A 14,687-nucleotide genomic window follows, 5' to 3' on the forward strand; every position below is an offset into this window, starting at 1 on the left:
ATTAGATAGAATACATAATCTAGTGTGTCCTGTAATACTCCCCTTACCGTGTGTGTGTGTGTGTGTGTGTGTGTGTGTGTGCGTGTATGTGTGTGGGTGCGCTCAGGGTACTGAAAGTAGGGCATTCTATAGTGGTTTTTTTTTTTTTTTTTTTTTTTTTTTTTTGAGTTTTTCAAGACAGGGTTTCTCTGTGTAGCCCTGGCTGTCCTGGAACTCACTTTGTAGACCAGGCTGGCCTCGAACTCAGAAATGCCTGCCTCTGCCTCCCAAGTGCTGGGATTAAAGGCGTTCACCACCACTGCTGGGCTACATAGTGGTTTTTAAAAACACATACTCAAGTCTGGAAAATGGTCAATAAATTTACAATGTTGCAAAAATGCAGGAGTGGATTTCCCACTTTTTAGTGTAGGAAGTTTATCATTATCTCAGACTTATTTGTGACTTACAAAGGTATGTAGCCTCATTCAGAACAATGAGAACATAAATGTGTGCTAATGGGTAATACAACATTTGATCATTCACAAGTTATTCACTTGTACTCAGCCCCGGGGAGGCCAGAAGTCAAGGTGAAAGTCACCTCCATTGTCTCCGTCATAAAAGGAAAGCACAAGGGCGGACCAAAAACTTGTAGATGATCCGGTTGCCAGTATTTCTCTAACAAGCAAAGAGCAGAGCCTTTCTGATACAGGAGGTTTCATGTAGCCGTGCGAGTCCCAGGACGCGCTATGATTTAGCATGACAGATCTAATTTTCTTTCCTTCCAATTCCCTCCGAGTCTCTACCTTATATAACCGGCTTTGAATAATTCTCAGCAACGTCAACTATCTGACCCTTAAAATGAGTGTTTCAGTCGTCTATTATCGGTCGGCTGATGACTAAGTATATCCCGGGCAAACCTGGAACTCACTATGTAGCCCGGCTGGTTTGGAACTCGTGGCAATCCTGCCTTAGGCACCTGAGAACTAGGACAGGTATAGGTCATCACACCACTGTCACCGGTTTACTCTCACTTTACGTAAAGTTTGCCCCAAATACTGTGATTTCTATGTACCGTCAAAGGGAACTGGGTTGCTGAACCAAGCAAGCATGTAGTTCTGTGCACACAGCTTCAGGAACAAGGCGAGCAAATTAATCCAGCTTGGCCGGTTGAGGCCAGGCTAAGCTCACAGCTTAAATTTAGGGTTATTTCAGGACGTGCCTTCTGCGTCCCGTAAGAACGTCAGCCCTAAGTAAGCAGAGCCCACGACCCTAGTGATCTAGAAAGGTGACGCTTCCTTGACTCCTGACAGGGCTGGGTAGCACTCCACAGCTCATCGGTAGAGTTCGAAAGGGCTCGGCAGAGCTCGACAGCGCTCCGGCAGAGCTCGGCAGAATTCGGTAGGGCTCCGGTAGCGCTCGGGCAAGGCTCGTTAGAGCCCCGGTAGGGCTCGGCAAAGCTCGACAGTGCTCCGGCAGGGCTCGGCAGTGTTCGGCAAGGCTCGTAAGCGCTCCGGCTGGGCTCGGCCGCGCTCGGACTCCTTCGGGTGCAGGAGCCCAGCCAACCCCACAGTAGCGGAGTGCCTGGCGGTGCGCGCTCCCCGAGACCCCGATCCCCAAGAGCCCCGAGGCCCGCCCATTGTGCCGCGGGGTTCGCCACCCCGCCAGCCGCCTGACGCAGCCGAGGCTCCGCCCCCGGCGTGACGCTAGCGTCAGGCCAGTCCCGGCATGCTTCGCGGCCGCCCGCGGTCTAGCGCACTGAGGCATCTTCCCGAGAGCGGCCGTGCCTCCGCGTCTCTGCACTGCGCACCCCGTCCGGCCGCCCGGTTGCCCCCGCCGCCCGCCCGTGCGTCCGAGCGGCCGCAGCCCTCCGCCGAGGGCGCCCCGGGACGGAAGGGTCCAGCAGCCTGCCGGCGCCCGCCGCGCTCGTGGTCGCCGTCGCCGTGGTCGTCGTGGTCGTGTCCGCCGTCGCCTGGGCCATGGCCAATTACATCCACGTCCCGCCCGGCTCGCCCGAGGTGCCGAAGCTCGACGTGACGGTGCAGGACCAGGAGGAGCAGCGCTGCCGCGACGGCGCCCTGAGCCTGCTGCGGCACCTGCGGCCGCACTGGGACCCCCGGGAGGTGACCCTGCAGGTGAGGCCGGACGGGCACCGGGTTTCCTTCCCGAAGCCGCCGCGTCAGCGACGTCTGCCCGGCCCCTGAAGAGGCTCCCGGGGATGGCTGCCGCGGCCCTCGTCATGCCTCTCCTCCCAGACCCCGCAGCCCATCCGCCTCCCGCGGTCCTCTCCGCTGCCCTCCCTCCCCTGCGCTTCCCTCCCATCCCTGCCTTATCCAGCCCGAGATCTTCCCACATCCCCATCTCCGAGCCGCGGGAGAACAACTCCTTTCCAAAGCGGAATGACCGGGGACCTGCTGCTGCCCACGCCAGGATGCTAGGGAACGCTATGCCGTGCGTTATAGGAAGGCTTGAATTGGAAGGTTTCTAAATTTGTAAAGTCTTAGAAGAATTAATGCTCAGGGTTGGAGTGAGCAGTGGCCTGGGAATATTTTCGTGAGTCAGTGGCTTTAAAGACAAAAATTCTCAGAAGGATACCCCTACCCCCGAAAAGCTAGGATTAGGAAAAAAAAAAGGCACTTGCAAGTTATGATCCACCATACCCACAATTTATCTGGTGTAATTGGTTATAGTTTTTTCAGTGCACAGCTTGTAGGATTACTAAGGTGAATTTCCTTTTTCCTTGCAAACAAGCCAAATTAGTAAAATTTTAACGGTTTGGGATTGTTTTAGATTTGAGCAGTAATTTGTATTATTCAAGACGTCTGTCATTTTGATGACTCCAATACATTGTTGGGGGTTTATACAGGATTTATTGATTTAAGTTTTTTGCTAAATTTTTTTTTTAGTATAATTAAAACATGAGTAGTGTCTAGGCCCCAGAGCAGTTCCTGACACTTGGGGGCTTTTATGAGTTTTAGTTTCGATTCTTGTTAGAAGTGTTCTGAGCAGCTGAAAGAGACCGACCCATATGTTTTGGGGAAGAAACTTGTTAGACAAAAGACTTTGACATTTAAGGTGTGCCTGTTGGCCAAGTATATAGGAAATAGTTGATTCAAAATGATTTTTATGTATAACTTGGAAGATTATTGCATTTCCTTTAAGGAAGTGCTTTTCAAATGGAAGCATATCTGTTTGTGTATTTTTTGCAGTGCTGGGAAAGGCAGCTCTGGATCCTAGGCCAGTGCTCTACCTCTGTATGTAGCCCTCATGTTAGACTGTTAATATAGTGTATTCACTTGCTTGTTTGAGAGGGTTTTAAAATTTAATAAAATCTATTTCTGGAAAATATCTTACTAATTAAAGGCAGTTCTGCTTCCTGGTATACTGCAGTGCTGGCAACCCATATTGTTTTTTAGCAGTGACTTTTTCAAGTTTGAAGCTTGGAATTTCCTTTCATTTATTTGTGTGTAGAAAGTGGTAATAGCTGTCGAGTGAAGTGCTGTCTGCTGGATTGGGTTGAGCTCTTTTTAAAGTCATCGTTGCCTAGGAAATCCTAGGTAGGTGCTCTCTCTTTTACCTCACGTGAAATCTAGTGAAGGAAAGCCAGGGTAAAGAAGGACTTAAAGCTATTCTGACTGTTATATAGGAGATGAGGGTAAATCATGACTTATATGTATTTTTCTTTTTCCAGGCAAGGTGGCTAGATCCCTCACTCAACTGGCACCCCATTGTGGTGGGGTTGCAGGTTTTTGCCACCATTCCTGACCTATGCTGTGACTATGAACTGTAACCTTTGGGTTCATAATCTGAACTTATGTGTATTTAACAGATATTACTCACTTCTAAAATCAATAATTAGAAATTCATCCCCTCCTTGTGCAAGCAGAACTCTTGGATCAGAAGCGGAGCCATCAGTAAGTCAAGGCTAGGGTTCTTTATTCTGCCCCAGCTCCTAGAGGGACTTACATATGCTAGGACACTGCAAACCAGTGGTGCCTTGGGGCCTTGTTTAGTAATTCCAATTTTGTCATTATTTGTATTCTTTTGAGACAAGGTCTCACTGTAGCTCCATCCGGTTTGGAGCTGGCTCTGTAAACCAGGCTGGCCTCTTGAGCCTTGGGCTTTAAGGCTTTTGTCACTGTGGCCTGCTTGTTTAGTGTTCCTTAATGGTTATAGTTTCTTTTAAAATTTTATTTCTGGAACTGTAAAAGATAATACTCCTACCTCATTTCTGAAAGGGAAGCACGCATCCTATAGCCAAAAGAGACATGTAACGTCATGTCAGCTGAAGCAGAATAGCCTGTTTTTTTAAGGTATTCTCTTCCCCCTCCCCCTTTGTATGAGGCTCTGGAAATGCAAGCTTGAGCATAGAGCATGCTACGCAAGCTTTCTACTCCAAACTCTCACTGTTTTTTTTTTTTTTTCCTCCCCCAGACTAACATTTTTCTTGGCTGTATGTAGTGGAGGCAGGAAGATCAGGAGTTGAAGGTTATTCCTGACTTTACATAAGGAGTTCCAGGCCAGCAGGAAAAATATATTAAAAACGTATTTTTATATAACATATTTTAGAAGCTTTTGTGACCATCCTTATCTTTCCTGGTAGTTACTCCTATAATATCAACATGTGGAATGTGAGAAAAATAAAAATAGGCCCAAAACAAAGAGATTTGATGGTTCCCTAAAAGATAGTCTCTTCTTAGAACTACCAGCTTGGGAAGTTGGGTCTCAATTTGGATAGAGCTGGCCTTTCAAGTAAAAACACTATAGGGCGGGGTTTCAGAGGTTAGATTTCTGAGTAGGTACAGTAGTTCTAAGACAAGACTAGCTAAATGCTTTCTGTTTCATGCTCCTTTGTTTTAAAATCCCTTCCACCCCATATTTTCCTTTGAGGGAGACAGGCAAGAACTGTAAATGGGTATTGCAGTTGGTAAAGCTGAGTATGAGTGTATGAGTGGCAGATCTGAGAGGACTACCTTAGGAATACTGCCCTTTGACCTAGAAAGGCTCTCTCTCTCTCTCTCTCTCTCTCTCTCTCTCTCTCTCTCTCTCTCTCTCTCTGTGTGTGTGTGTGTGTGTGTGTGTGTGTGTGTGTGAGAGAGAGAGAGAGAGAGGATTGAGGCTACGCCTGTTCAAGGCTAATTCTTACAGAACTGCTGTGGCTCAGAAAAAAGACAACTTTGAGCGCACTTGAACACATTTGCATTTCCTTCCTTGGGTGCTACAGTTTTAGAAACTGACAGACACCTTTTGTTATGCAGCACTTCCTTCTTCTGAGTTTGGGGTTTTTGATGGTCTACAGTTTTAGGGATAGTTGTCAGGATCAAAGACACTTAATTGATTTCCCTTCCCGTTGCCTTTTTCTTAGACATCCCTGCCTCAGCCTCTATGGCAGGGGGATTTCAAGTTTATAAGTACAGTGCCTAGACAAAATCCTTTTCCCTTTGAAAAAACTGACTTAGTTTCTTGAATATTTCAGTGGGTCGCTTTAGGACTGCCCCCTGCATCAGCGTTTGAGCAAGACTGTCATTAACTGACATGCCACTCTGTAAATTCTTCTTTAGCTTGGGGTCCACAGTAGATAATGATATAATGGCAAAGCTTGCTAGGCTGGGAAGACCATATTTTTGTTACAGATGATGTAAAGTTAACTTCAGAGGCGGAAGCCCGGAACGCCTTGAGCAGGTGGACTCTTCCAGCCCAGGGTTCAGTGAGGGATCTGCGTTAATACATCCATATGCTGGAGTTTAACCATGGGCTTCCGCACACACACTTGCATTATGCCTGCACGTGCATGTACCCTCACACAGAAGAATGTAAGTTTGTGCACCGTTCCCATTAAACCCCAACCCACTCCCCAGAGTCTGCTCTATAGGATCCCAGGAAGCTTGGACATTGGTAGCTTATGGCTGTTCAGTATTTTCAGTAGCCGACTTGAGCATGGGGGTTGGGTCTTCATTAGCTTTGTCTTACTGCTCAAGTTTCATTCTTTTTCTTTTTGAGACAGTCTTACTCACTGTAGCCTAGGCTAGGTGGAACTTAAAGGCATTCCTTCCACCCTAGCCTTCCAAATGTTGATATGACATGTGTGAGCCACAGAACGTGCCTCGTGGTCAAATTTGTTCTTCTTTCTTTTCCCTTCCCTTCCTTTCCCTTCCCTTCCTCCCCTTCCCTTCCCTTTCCTTTTCTTTCTGAGACAGTGTTTCTTTGTATAGCCTAGGCTGCCCTAGAATGAGCTCGGTAGACCAGGCTGGCCTTTAACTCGAGATCCATTTGCCTCTGCCTTCCATATGCTAAGATTAAGTGTCACCGCTGTCCAGCTCTGGTCAGTTTCTTAGCCTTTCTAAGCTTCATTCTCCATAGCTATAAAATGGATCCAATAAACAGTTTCTTACCCCCTGAGGCTTGTGAGGGTGAAATAAATGCTAGCTCATGACAGTTACGCTGCTGAGCACAGGCTGGGTAGGGCCTGAATCAAAAACATATGTTATGTTCTTGAAAGTCCCGCCCTAGACAAATCAGAATATGGAACGGTTTTGAATGACTGCTCAGATTTTTTTCACACGCAGAGATGGAACAAAAACACTTTAGAAGTGTACTACTCCTGTAAGACAGATGAGTGCATTTTCCCAGTGCTGGTGAGCTCTACTGGCACGAGGCAGTGCTCTTACACTCAAACCCCATCCCCAGCTTCCCTCATCCACATTTCTGGATGGTTTTGAAATCTCCCTGCTTTTTAAGCATTAGCTAAGTTCATAATTCTACCAGATAAAGACGACTTCCTTGCGGGCTCCACTTAGACGCTGTTCTTCAACTTTGTTTCTCTGCTGTCACTTAAGCCTACTTGTCTCTTCCTGTTCCTGTCTTAGATGTCTTAGAAGAAAAGTTCACAAGGATGGGAGAGATTATATGTGATGCTTGACACCGGCCAAAAACAGCAGTGTTTGATCGCTTTCAGACTTTTAAAAACTAACCGTGGATTTTACTGTGATGTAGTGGTTTAACTGTGGTCTAAATTAGAGACAAATTGTAGTGACTTTTCAGATACCAACACTTCATAAGCAAACCGTTTTCTCTCCTTTGGGCTATCACTGTCGTAGTGGGAAGAGGATGGCTTTGAAATCATTTTGTGTGTGTGTGTATTTTTTTTTGTTGTTTGTTTGTTTTTTGTTTTTCGAGACAGGGTTTCTCTGTATAGCCCTGGCTGTCCTGGAGCTCACTTTGTAGACCAGGCTGGCCTCGAACTCAGAAATCCGCCTGCCTCTGCCTCCCAAGTGCTGGGATTAAAGGCGTGCACCACCATGCCCGGCTTTGTGTGTGTTTTTTAAAGACATGTTTCTCTGGGTAGCCCTGTCCTGGACTCAGGCTGGCCTTGAACACAGACATCTAACCCCCTCTGCTGGAATTAAAGACCTGTGCCACCCCTGGTGGTTGGCAAGTATTTTAACTAATATAAAAATAAAGTATTTGGAGAAGTCTTACAGTATTTCCATGCCTGTTTGGGTTACAGAATAAAGTCCCCCCCCCCCCAACAAAAAGAACCACAAATGAAAGCACACAACATAGGAAGGTGCTGTGAGCCTATTTGGGAAATGAAGTGACGGGTGCTTCAGTGTGGTGCTCCTGTCTTACCTCCCAGGGCCTTCATTGGTAAGTGGAGATTGAACAGAAGGAATTAACATGTTTCAGAGTGTGTGCAGCCCAGGGGTCAGATTTCAGTGCCACAAAAAGAAGTGTCACATAATACAGAGGAACATTGAGAGACATTTTTGTGGTGTTAAAAATACCAGCTGGGAGTAGAGACACACACACCTTTAATCCCAGCACTTAGGTGGCAGAGGCAGGCAGATCTCTGATTTCAAGGTCAACAGAGTAAGTTCCAGGTTCCAGGGCAGAAAGAGCTACACAGAGATACCCTATGTGGAAAAAAAACAACACAAAAAAAGTAAAATACCAGAGTGAGGCGTGCCCCAGGTCACCTGTGTCCCTAGTACATGCATGTTTCTGACTGCACAAGTGAAGTGTTTATCAGAGTAGGAAGTTACTCTGCCCATCTCTTGAGAATGTTAGCTGAATAGAAAACTATTTACATGTTGATAAGTTTTCCCTTCCCAGCTCTTTGAGAAGCTGGCATTATCTGTCTGCATCCTGGTGTGGGTGCTTCTCAGATCACATGTATCATTAGAAGCTTCACACAAAAGCACTAGGGCCCCTTACCATGCATGGCTGTGGATGGATTGTGTCTTAAGAGTTGTCAAACCTTGGGGGGGAAATTCCCTGGTGATAATCAAGTCAATCCCCTGTGCACAATAAATGACATAGTAAGCTAAGCAAAGATCAGACGGGGTCATGTCAAGACTCTAAAGTGCAGGTGACACCTCCTAAAGATGGGTTCTACAGATTGACTCCATGTGACCCCTTCCATAAAGACAGTATCTAGACTGACTGAGAAAAACAGGGTTACTGTAAGGGTCTGGGAGAATCTGGTGTGGTCTCTGGCCATTTAGGTAGAGCCAAGGTCACCAGGCAGTTAACCATGTCAGCTCAGCCTTCTGGGTGGACAACAGGTTATGCATCTCTCTGCCTTTGAAGGAACAACTATGCGAACATTCCGGGTTCCCTCGTGCTTACCGGTGAGCGCAGGACCTCCATGCCTCCCACACACTGCGCTTTTAGGATAAATGTGAATTGGGGAATGAATGACACCTTGGATGAATTTTGAACCCTACAATATACACTAGTAAATTGTTAAGTAGAGCCTGTGGGCTGAGACAAGTTTAGTTTTATGTATGTGTGCATGCCTCTGTGTATGCCATGCGTGCGTGCATGGACCCATGGAGGACAGAAGTGGTGTTGGGTGCCCTGGAGCAATGTGGTTCTGGGAATCAAACTCTTGTTCTCTGGAAGAGCAGCTCTTTACTGCTGAGGGGCTGGCCAGATGACTCACTGGTAAAGAAAGGCACTTGCTGCCAGGCCTTGTTCACTGACTTTGAATCCTACTATGTGCTAGGAGAGGACTGGCTTCTGCAAACTGGTCTATGACCTTCACATGCACTCATGCTACATATGTGCCCTTGCACATGGGAGTGCTCATGCGCGTGCACACACACACACACACACACACACACACACAGGTAATTTAAAAAAAAAAAAGGTTTTTGAAAAGATGACTTAGAATAAGACAGGGCCAGGCAGTGGTGGCGCACGCCTTTAATCCCAGCACTTGAGAGGCAGAGGCAAGCAGATTTCTGAGTTTGAGGCCAGCCTGGTCTACAGAGTAAGGTACAATACAGCCAGGGCTACACAGAGAAACCCTGTCTTGAAAAACGAAAAACGAAAACGAAAACCAAACAAAAAAAAATCAGTGACAGACAGACAGACAGACAGACAGACAGATATACATACATACATGAGGGCTGGGGAGATGGCTCAGCAGATACAACTCAGATAAAGCTTGCTGCTGTGTGTGAAGGCTGGAGTGTTGACTTCCCAGTACTGTAGACATGTTGAGTGTATTTGTAGGCCTGGTTGTAATCCCAGCACTCAGAAGCTTAGAGATGCATTCCTGGGGCAAGCCAGCCAGATGGGGTCAGCTGAGAGAGGTTTGGTAAGGAAAAGGAGTGGCTGAGGAGGCCTATTGATCTTGGGTCTCTCTGTGTGTGCCTGCATACTTGTGGATACTCACATATGTGCCACACATGCCCCCAAAAGAAATACATCTGGAAACTTTAAATTCTACATGTCTTTAAAAGTAAGCTTAGCACATGGTGGTACTTACCTGTTGGGTTAGCTCTCAGGAAGTTGAGAGGTTGCTAGAGTTCAGGAGGCCAAGGCCTGCCTAGGCAACACAGCAAGATTCCTTCTCAAAAAAAAGTGGGAGAGAAATTCATGAACTAGTTGTAGTTGTGTAGCCCCACACCCCGGGCAAGAATAATTCCAGCAATTTAGCTTTATTTACTTTCTGGTCTTAATCTTGCCCTCCCTCTAGTGGTGGCCACAGTAGTAGCGTCTCTCTCCTTCCTCCCTTTCACAAAATGAATTCTTGTGGATTGGTCTTATTTTGAGGACAGCATGGTCTATAGTGAGTTCCAGGACAGCCAGGCCTATGTAAGGGGAACCTGCAGCTATGTAATTTTATGTTTTATGACTGGTCGTATGTAGCCCAGGCTGCCCTTGAGCATAAGCTCCGCTTGCCTCTGTCTCCCACGTACTTGGGTTTCCAGTGTTTGATCATAGTTTGCCCTGGTACTGACTGACTTCTTTAACCCTGTTGAAGCTGTTTCCGTGTTCTGATAGTTAAAGCTGTTCTAGCAGACTGCTTGTTTGTCTGTCTGTGTGATTTGGATGAGTTTTCTCCGTCTTTCCATAGGGTGAGTTCTTACTGGAATAGAGAGATGGTAACTGTATCCGCCTTCTCTGGAGAAGGAAGTCGTTTATACAGTGGCTGCTAGGTCTGCAAATCCAGAGACGGTACCATGCAGCTCAGCTGCGGCTTCATAGTGCAGTCTCGAAGTAGAATTTCTTCAGGAATGCTTATTTTTGTTTTGTGATCCTTTGGCTAATTAGATGAGATCACCTGTGTTATGTAGAATAATAAGACAACTAGTGTGTACTCTCCCCATGAGCAGACGCTTCTCATGGTGATACTTAAAAACAACCGAGCTTTTGGTCCTTATAGCTGTGTACACAGCTCAGCCACCTCGCTTAGGGTGTTCCATTATGAGTGCATAGGAGCCAGTTCTATTCATTTTACCAGCTAGCTGCTAGTCCTTGGAATGAGGTTGCAGCATAGCGTTTGTCACCGCTGTCAAGGACTCTTCATAGTGAGTTCTGGGTTCTCCAGTATCCCAGCCATAACTGGCTTGTATGAAAATGTCCTAAATTTGCCCTCAAAATAACCCACAAAATAAGTTATTACGTACATACATACATACGTGATACATATACACGTACATACATACATACGTGTGTATGTACACATACACAAATATTATCTGACCTTGTGGTCTTAGTTTGTAGTCCAAGCTAGCCTATAACCCATTTTGTAGCTTAGGCTGGCCTCAGACTCTTGTCACTTCCACTCTCCTAATGACTTAGGAAAGAGGCAGCTCCTCTCTCCTTGCTTGCCTGGTCCCTGGTTTGCCGACTTCCTGCCTGCCCTTAGTTGTCGTCTTGGTTAGCAGGGAGCTGTCACCCAAGTGCAGGTTTTGTCTTCTGTGATGGGTCTGAGATCAGCAGCCCCAGGTCTTGTTTGGCTCAGTCTGCCTCCATTCGTTCTTCTTGTTCTGCCGGCCGCTCTTTCTTTTGTGGTAGTGTGCCTCGCTGCCAGGGAGTCAGGTGCTTTCTCGTGCTTTGCACATAGTTGTAGATAGAGTAAGCCAACTCTTCAGGAGTTGGTCCTGTCACTGCCGGATTCTGCTCACCTTGATTGCAGGCTAGCAGTCGGCAGTATTCAGCCAGACAACCCTCAGTGCTCTGGGAGTCAGCACTTTCTCTCTCATTATTTCGACAGGAAATGAATGACTTGGGCTTGTGTTGCTGACCTAAAAATTCAAGACATAGCATCCATGAGGTGTGAGTGGATTCTGTTACTCTGTGCCTTCAGATAAATACGACATCTTTACCAGTGGCATGGTTTTCTCGTCCTAAAAATGGATAACTTCCTAGGTTGAGTCCAGAACCACAATCTATTGAGATAGTGAAAAATCTGTCAGGCAGGAGCAAAGCTTCAGTCCTTCGCTGTATCCTCACGGATGTCTGTGGGGATGTTTCAGGCTCCGTAGGTTAAAGGTCTTGCATGTAACTAGCCTGTGGACATCCTCTCCTCTCCTACAATTTCGGTGACCTAGATAACCCACTGTTAGTACAGTAGGGAATGATGCCCGGTAGTCTGTGCTGTGCAGGCAAGCTTTCTTTTCCTCAGATATTTTTGTTCCAGGGTTGTTTGAGGCCACAGATATGTAACCCATAGATGCAGGTGACTCTTTCTCTGTGTATAAATTAAATACAAGTGCATATGTTTGTGTATACATGTATTTTCCTTCTTTAAAATAGTAAGGTGTGGCTGGAGATATGGTTCAGTGGTTAAGAGCTCTGACTGCTCTTCCAGAGGACCTGGGTTCCATTCCTAGCACCCACATGGCAGCTTACAACCATCTGCAAGTACAGTTCTAGGACATCTGGTGTCTTCTGCAGGTACTAGGCACATACATGGTGCGCAGACATACATGTAGGCAGAACACTTATGAAAGAGCTAACAAGAAAGCCAGACTGAGCTGAGCATGATGTCATGTCTGTATCTTAGTGCTGAGGAAGTGGAGGCGGCAGGATTGAGTTCAGGGTCATCTTTAGCCTCATCTTTATCCTCTAGCCTGGGCTACATTAGACCCTTCTTAACAGGCAGTCTTAGTATAGTCAGTGTATTCGTGTTTTGTTATTGAGGTATATGTATTGAATTTGAAAATGTAAACAATCAGCTTTTCATTTCTAGAGAAAATAAAATTTAGCTGAAATACCATATTTTGTTATGTTTCTGTATTGATTATTCATAATTTAAGATTTTAAGTTTTGTGTTTTCACAAAAGTCAAGTTTTACTTTTGTGTTTTGCACGAGACAGAGCACAGGTCAGTGTCCAGCTCATTCTAGAGTCCTCTTGCGTTAGCTCTGACTGAGGGTCACCGTCTCGGGCCGTCACACCCATCCTATATCTGTGTTCCTAGGAGACCTTGTGTTCTCCCTTCAGGACATCTTGTTGAGCTTTAGGAGCGGCCTGGGAGATGCTGCTTTTTCTGTTGGAAGCAGTGAGACCCGTGTGCGCCACTGTTGTCGCCTGCTCGCCCGCCCGCTCTTCCTCAGTTCTTCCTTTTTCTCAGCATCTGCACTTTTCCTCTCTGTTTCTGCCTTTTTTTCCTTTCTATTCACCATATATAGAGCCTGGGATTCCTCCTGCTTTAGCTTTACAGGCGCCCACAGCTGCCGTGTTGAGCTCTCGCTCTCTCTCTCTCTCTCTCTGTGTGTGTGTCTGTGTAGTGTTGAATCTAGGCACTATCTGCATATTAGACATATTGTATACCACTAACTCAATGCCTCACCTGTAGTTTCTTGTCCTTTTCTAATGAATGAAACTTACATATCTTAATTTCACTTACATATCCCTCAATATGTATTGACAAAGGCAATCTCTTGTGGAGTCTTTCTGCCCTTTCTCATAGAGTTGGCCGTGGACCTGACATAGTTACAGAGATCTCTCAGCCTGTGCTGAACTTTTATCGTATGTGTTAATCACACCATTTCAGAATCAGTCCTTGCTTGCTTCTTTGTTTTGTCTAAGCATGTATGTTATATGTCCCCTTCCAACTTCTAGGGGGACAGATAGAACAGCCTCTGTCTTCTGTTGGGAGGTGACAGGCGCTAGAAGGCCCCGCTCATCGTGAGGGCTGACAGGCCCTGTGGAAGCTCCAGTCGCTCCGTGTGTTCTCTGACCTAAGTATTGTCCACTCAGTGCCTGATTGCAGTGTGCTTGTGCGGATCCCAATCCCAGGTTACGGCGGACTGACGATGGAGGACACTTGCACTTGATGGACAGCCTGTTAGTGCACACTCCTCTGTCCCCGCCCCTTTCCTTTCTCTTCCAAGATAGGGTTTGTAGTCTAGGCTGGCCTCAAACTGAGTGATGGGATTAAAGGCAACGACTACCACGGCTGTGACCCGATGTCTACCTCTCATAGATAGTTTAGATGTGCATTTGATTAATTTCTAATTGATTTGGTCATTTCTAAAGAAGTTAAACGTTGTAATAAAAATAACAGTTCACATTCTCTGCCAGTCATAGGACCTGAGGTGTGTGTGTATACTGTGTTGTCATGTGGCTTTCCAACTGTTTGAGAAAGTGCTCTTGAATGTTAAGCTTGCAGCATTACTGAGTGAGACCTGTGTAATCAAGCCAGTCAGTTGGTAAGCTCTTGAGCTGTGGAGAGGAGGAGGTGTGTCCAGGTGGATATGGTGTATAATGTATGAGTGTTGTTGATTGCCTACATGTAATCATTTTTCTCTACTTTTTGAAAATGAGGATGTGAGTGGTATGCCCATTCTCAGCCATGATTAGGGTATTTGTCCTTCCTGGTTGTGCTACATATATAGTTAAAGATACTGGCATCTACAGATTTAGATGGTAACCCTTGGACTGGGGTCGTCTGACCAGTCTTAGTAATGTCGTGCATGGATGTGCTCCCCTTCCAGGTGGCAGCACCAGCTTCCTGTGGACCTAGCAAGCACTAGTTTCCCTCATACTCAGGGTTTTAATTGGATTGTTGTATTCTTCTGCATTTAATCTATTACATAGATTGTTGCCCTTTCAAACTTGTTCTGCAGGGTGTTGTAGGGTAGGTGGTAGGTAGAGCTTGAGACAGTTACTCTGTCTTGAGCTCACTATGTAGTGCAGGCTAACCTTGAACTCAGGCTCCTTTTGAGTGCTGCTGTTATAGTGTGAGTCATGACATCTGGCTTTTCTCAGACCTCTCTGTTCCAGTTCTTTTGTGTGTATTTGTGGCCATGAACATGCTGTGACCGTCAGCAGAAGTCAGTGAACACTCTCCTTTCTCTGCTGCCCCCCCCCCCCCCCCCGGCTCCCCCTAACTTGAAGCCCAGTGTCAGGTGTGCTGCTGGGTGCTCCTCTGTGCTATGTCAATGAATAGAGCTAATCCTTTAAAAAGCT

General features: G+C 46.3%; 1 protein-coding gene across 3 annotated transcripts in view; it reads left to right on the forward strand.

Moving 5' to 3' along the window:
- Nucleotides 1-1,340: 1,340 nt before the first annotated feature.
- Etnk1 (ethanolamine kinase 1) overlaps nucleotides 1,341-14,687 on the forward strand; it is a 41,681-nt gene continuing 28,334 nt past the window's right edge. For 2 of the 3 annotated variants that reach the window (XM_006507011.4, XM_006507012.1), the window contains exon 1: nucleotides 1,341-2,111. In XM_006507011.4, coding sequence (XP_006507074.1) covers nucleotides 1,956-2,111 — 156 coding nt within the window. In that variant the 5' untranslated portion in view covers nucleotides 1,341-1,955. The remainder of the gene's footprint in view (nucleotides 2,112-14,687) is intronic. The other variant, NM_029250.2, reaches the window with a different exon arrangement.

The sequence above is a fragment of the Mus musculus genome, chromosome 6 (genome assembly GCF_000001635.26).
Source record: "Mus musculus strain C57BL/6J chromosome 6, GRCm38.p6 C57BL/6J".
Classification (NCBI taxonomy): Eukaryota; Metazoa; Chordata; class Mammalia; order Rodentia; family Muridae; genus Mus; species Mus musculus.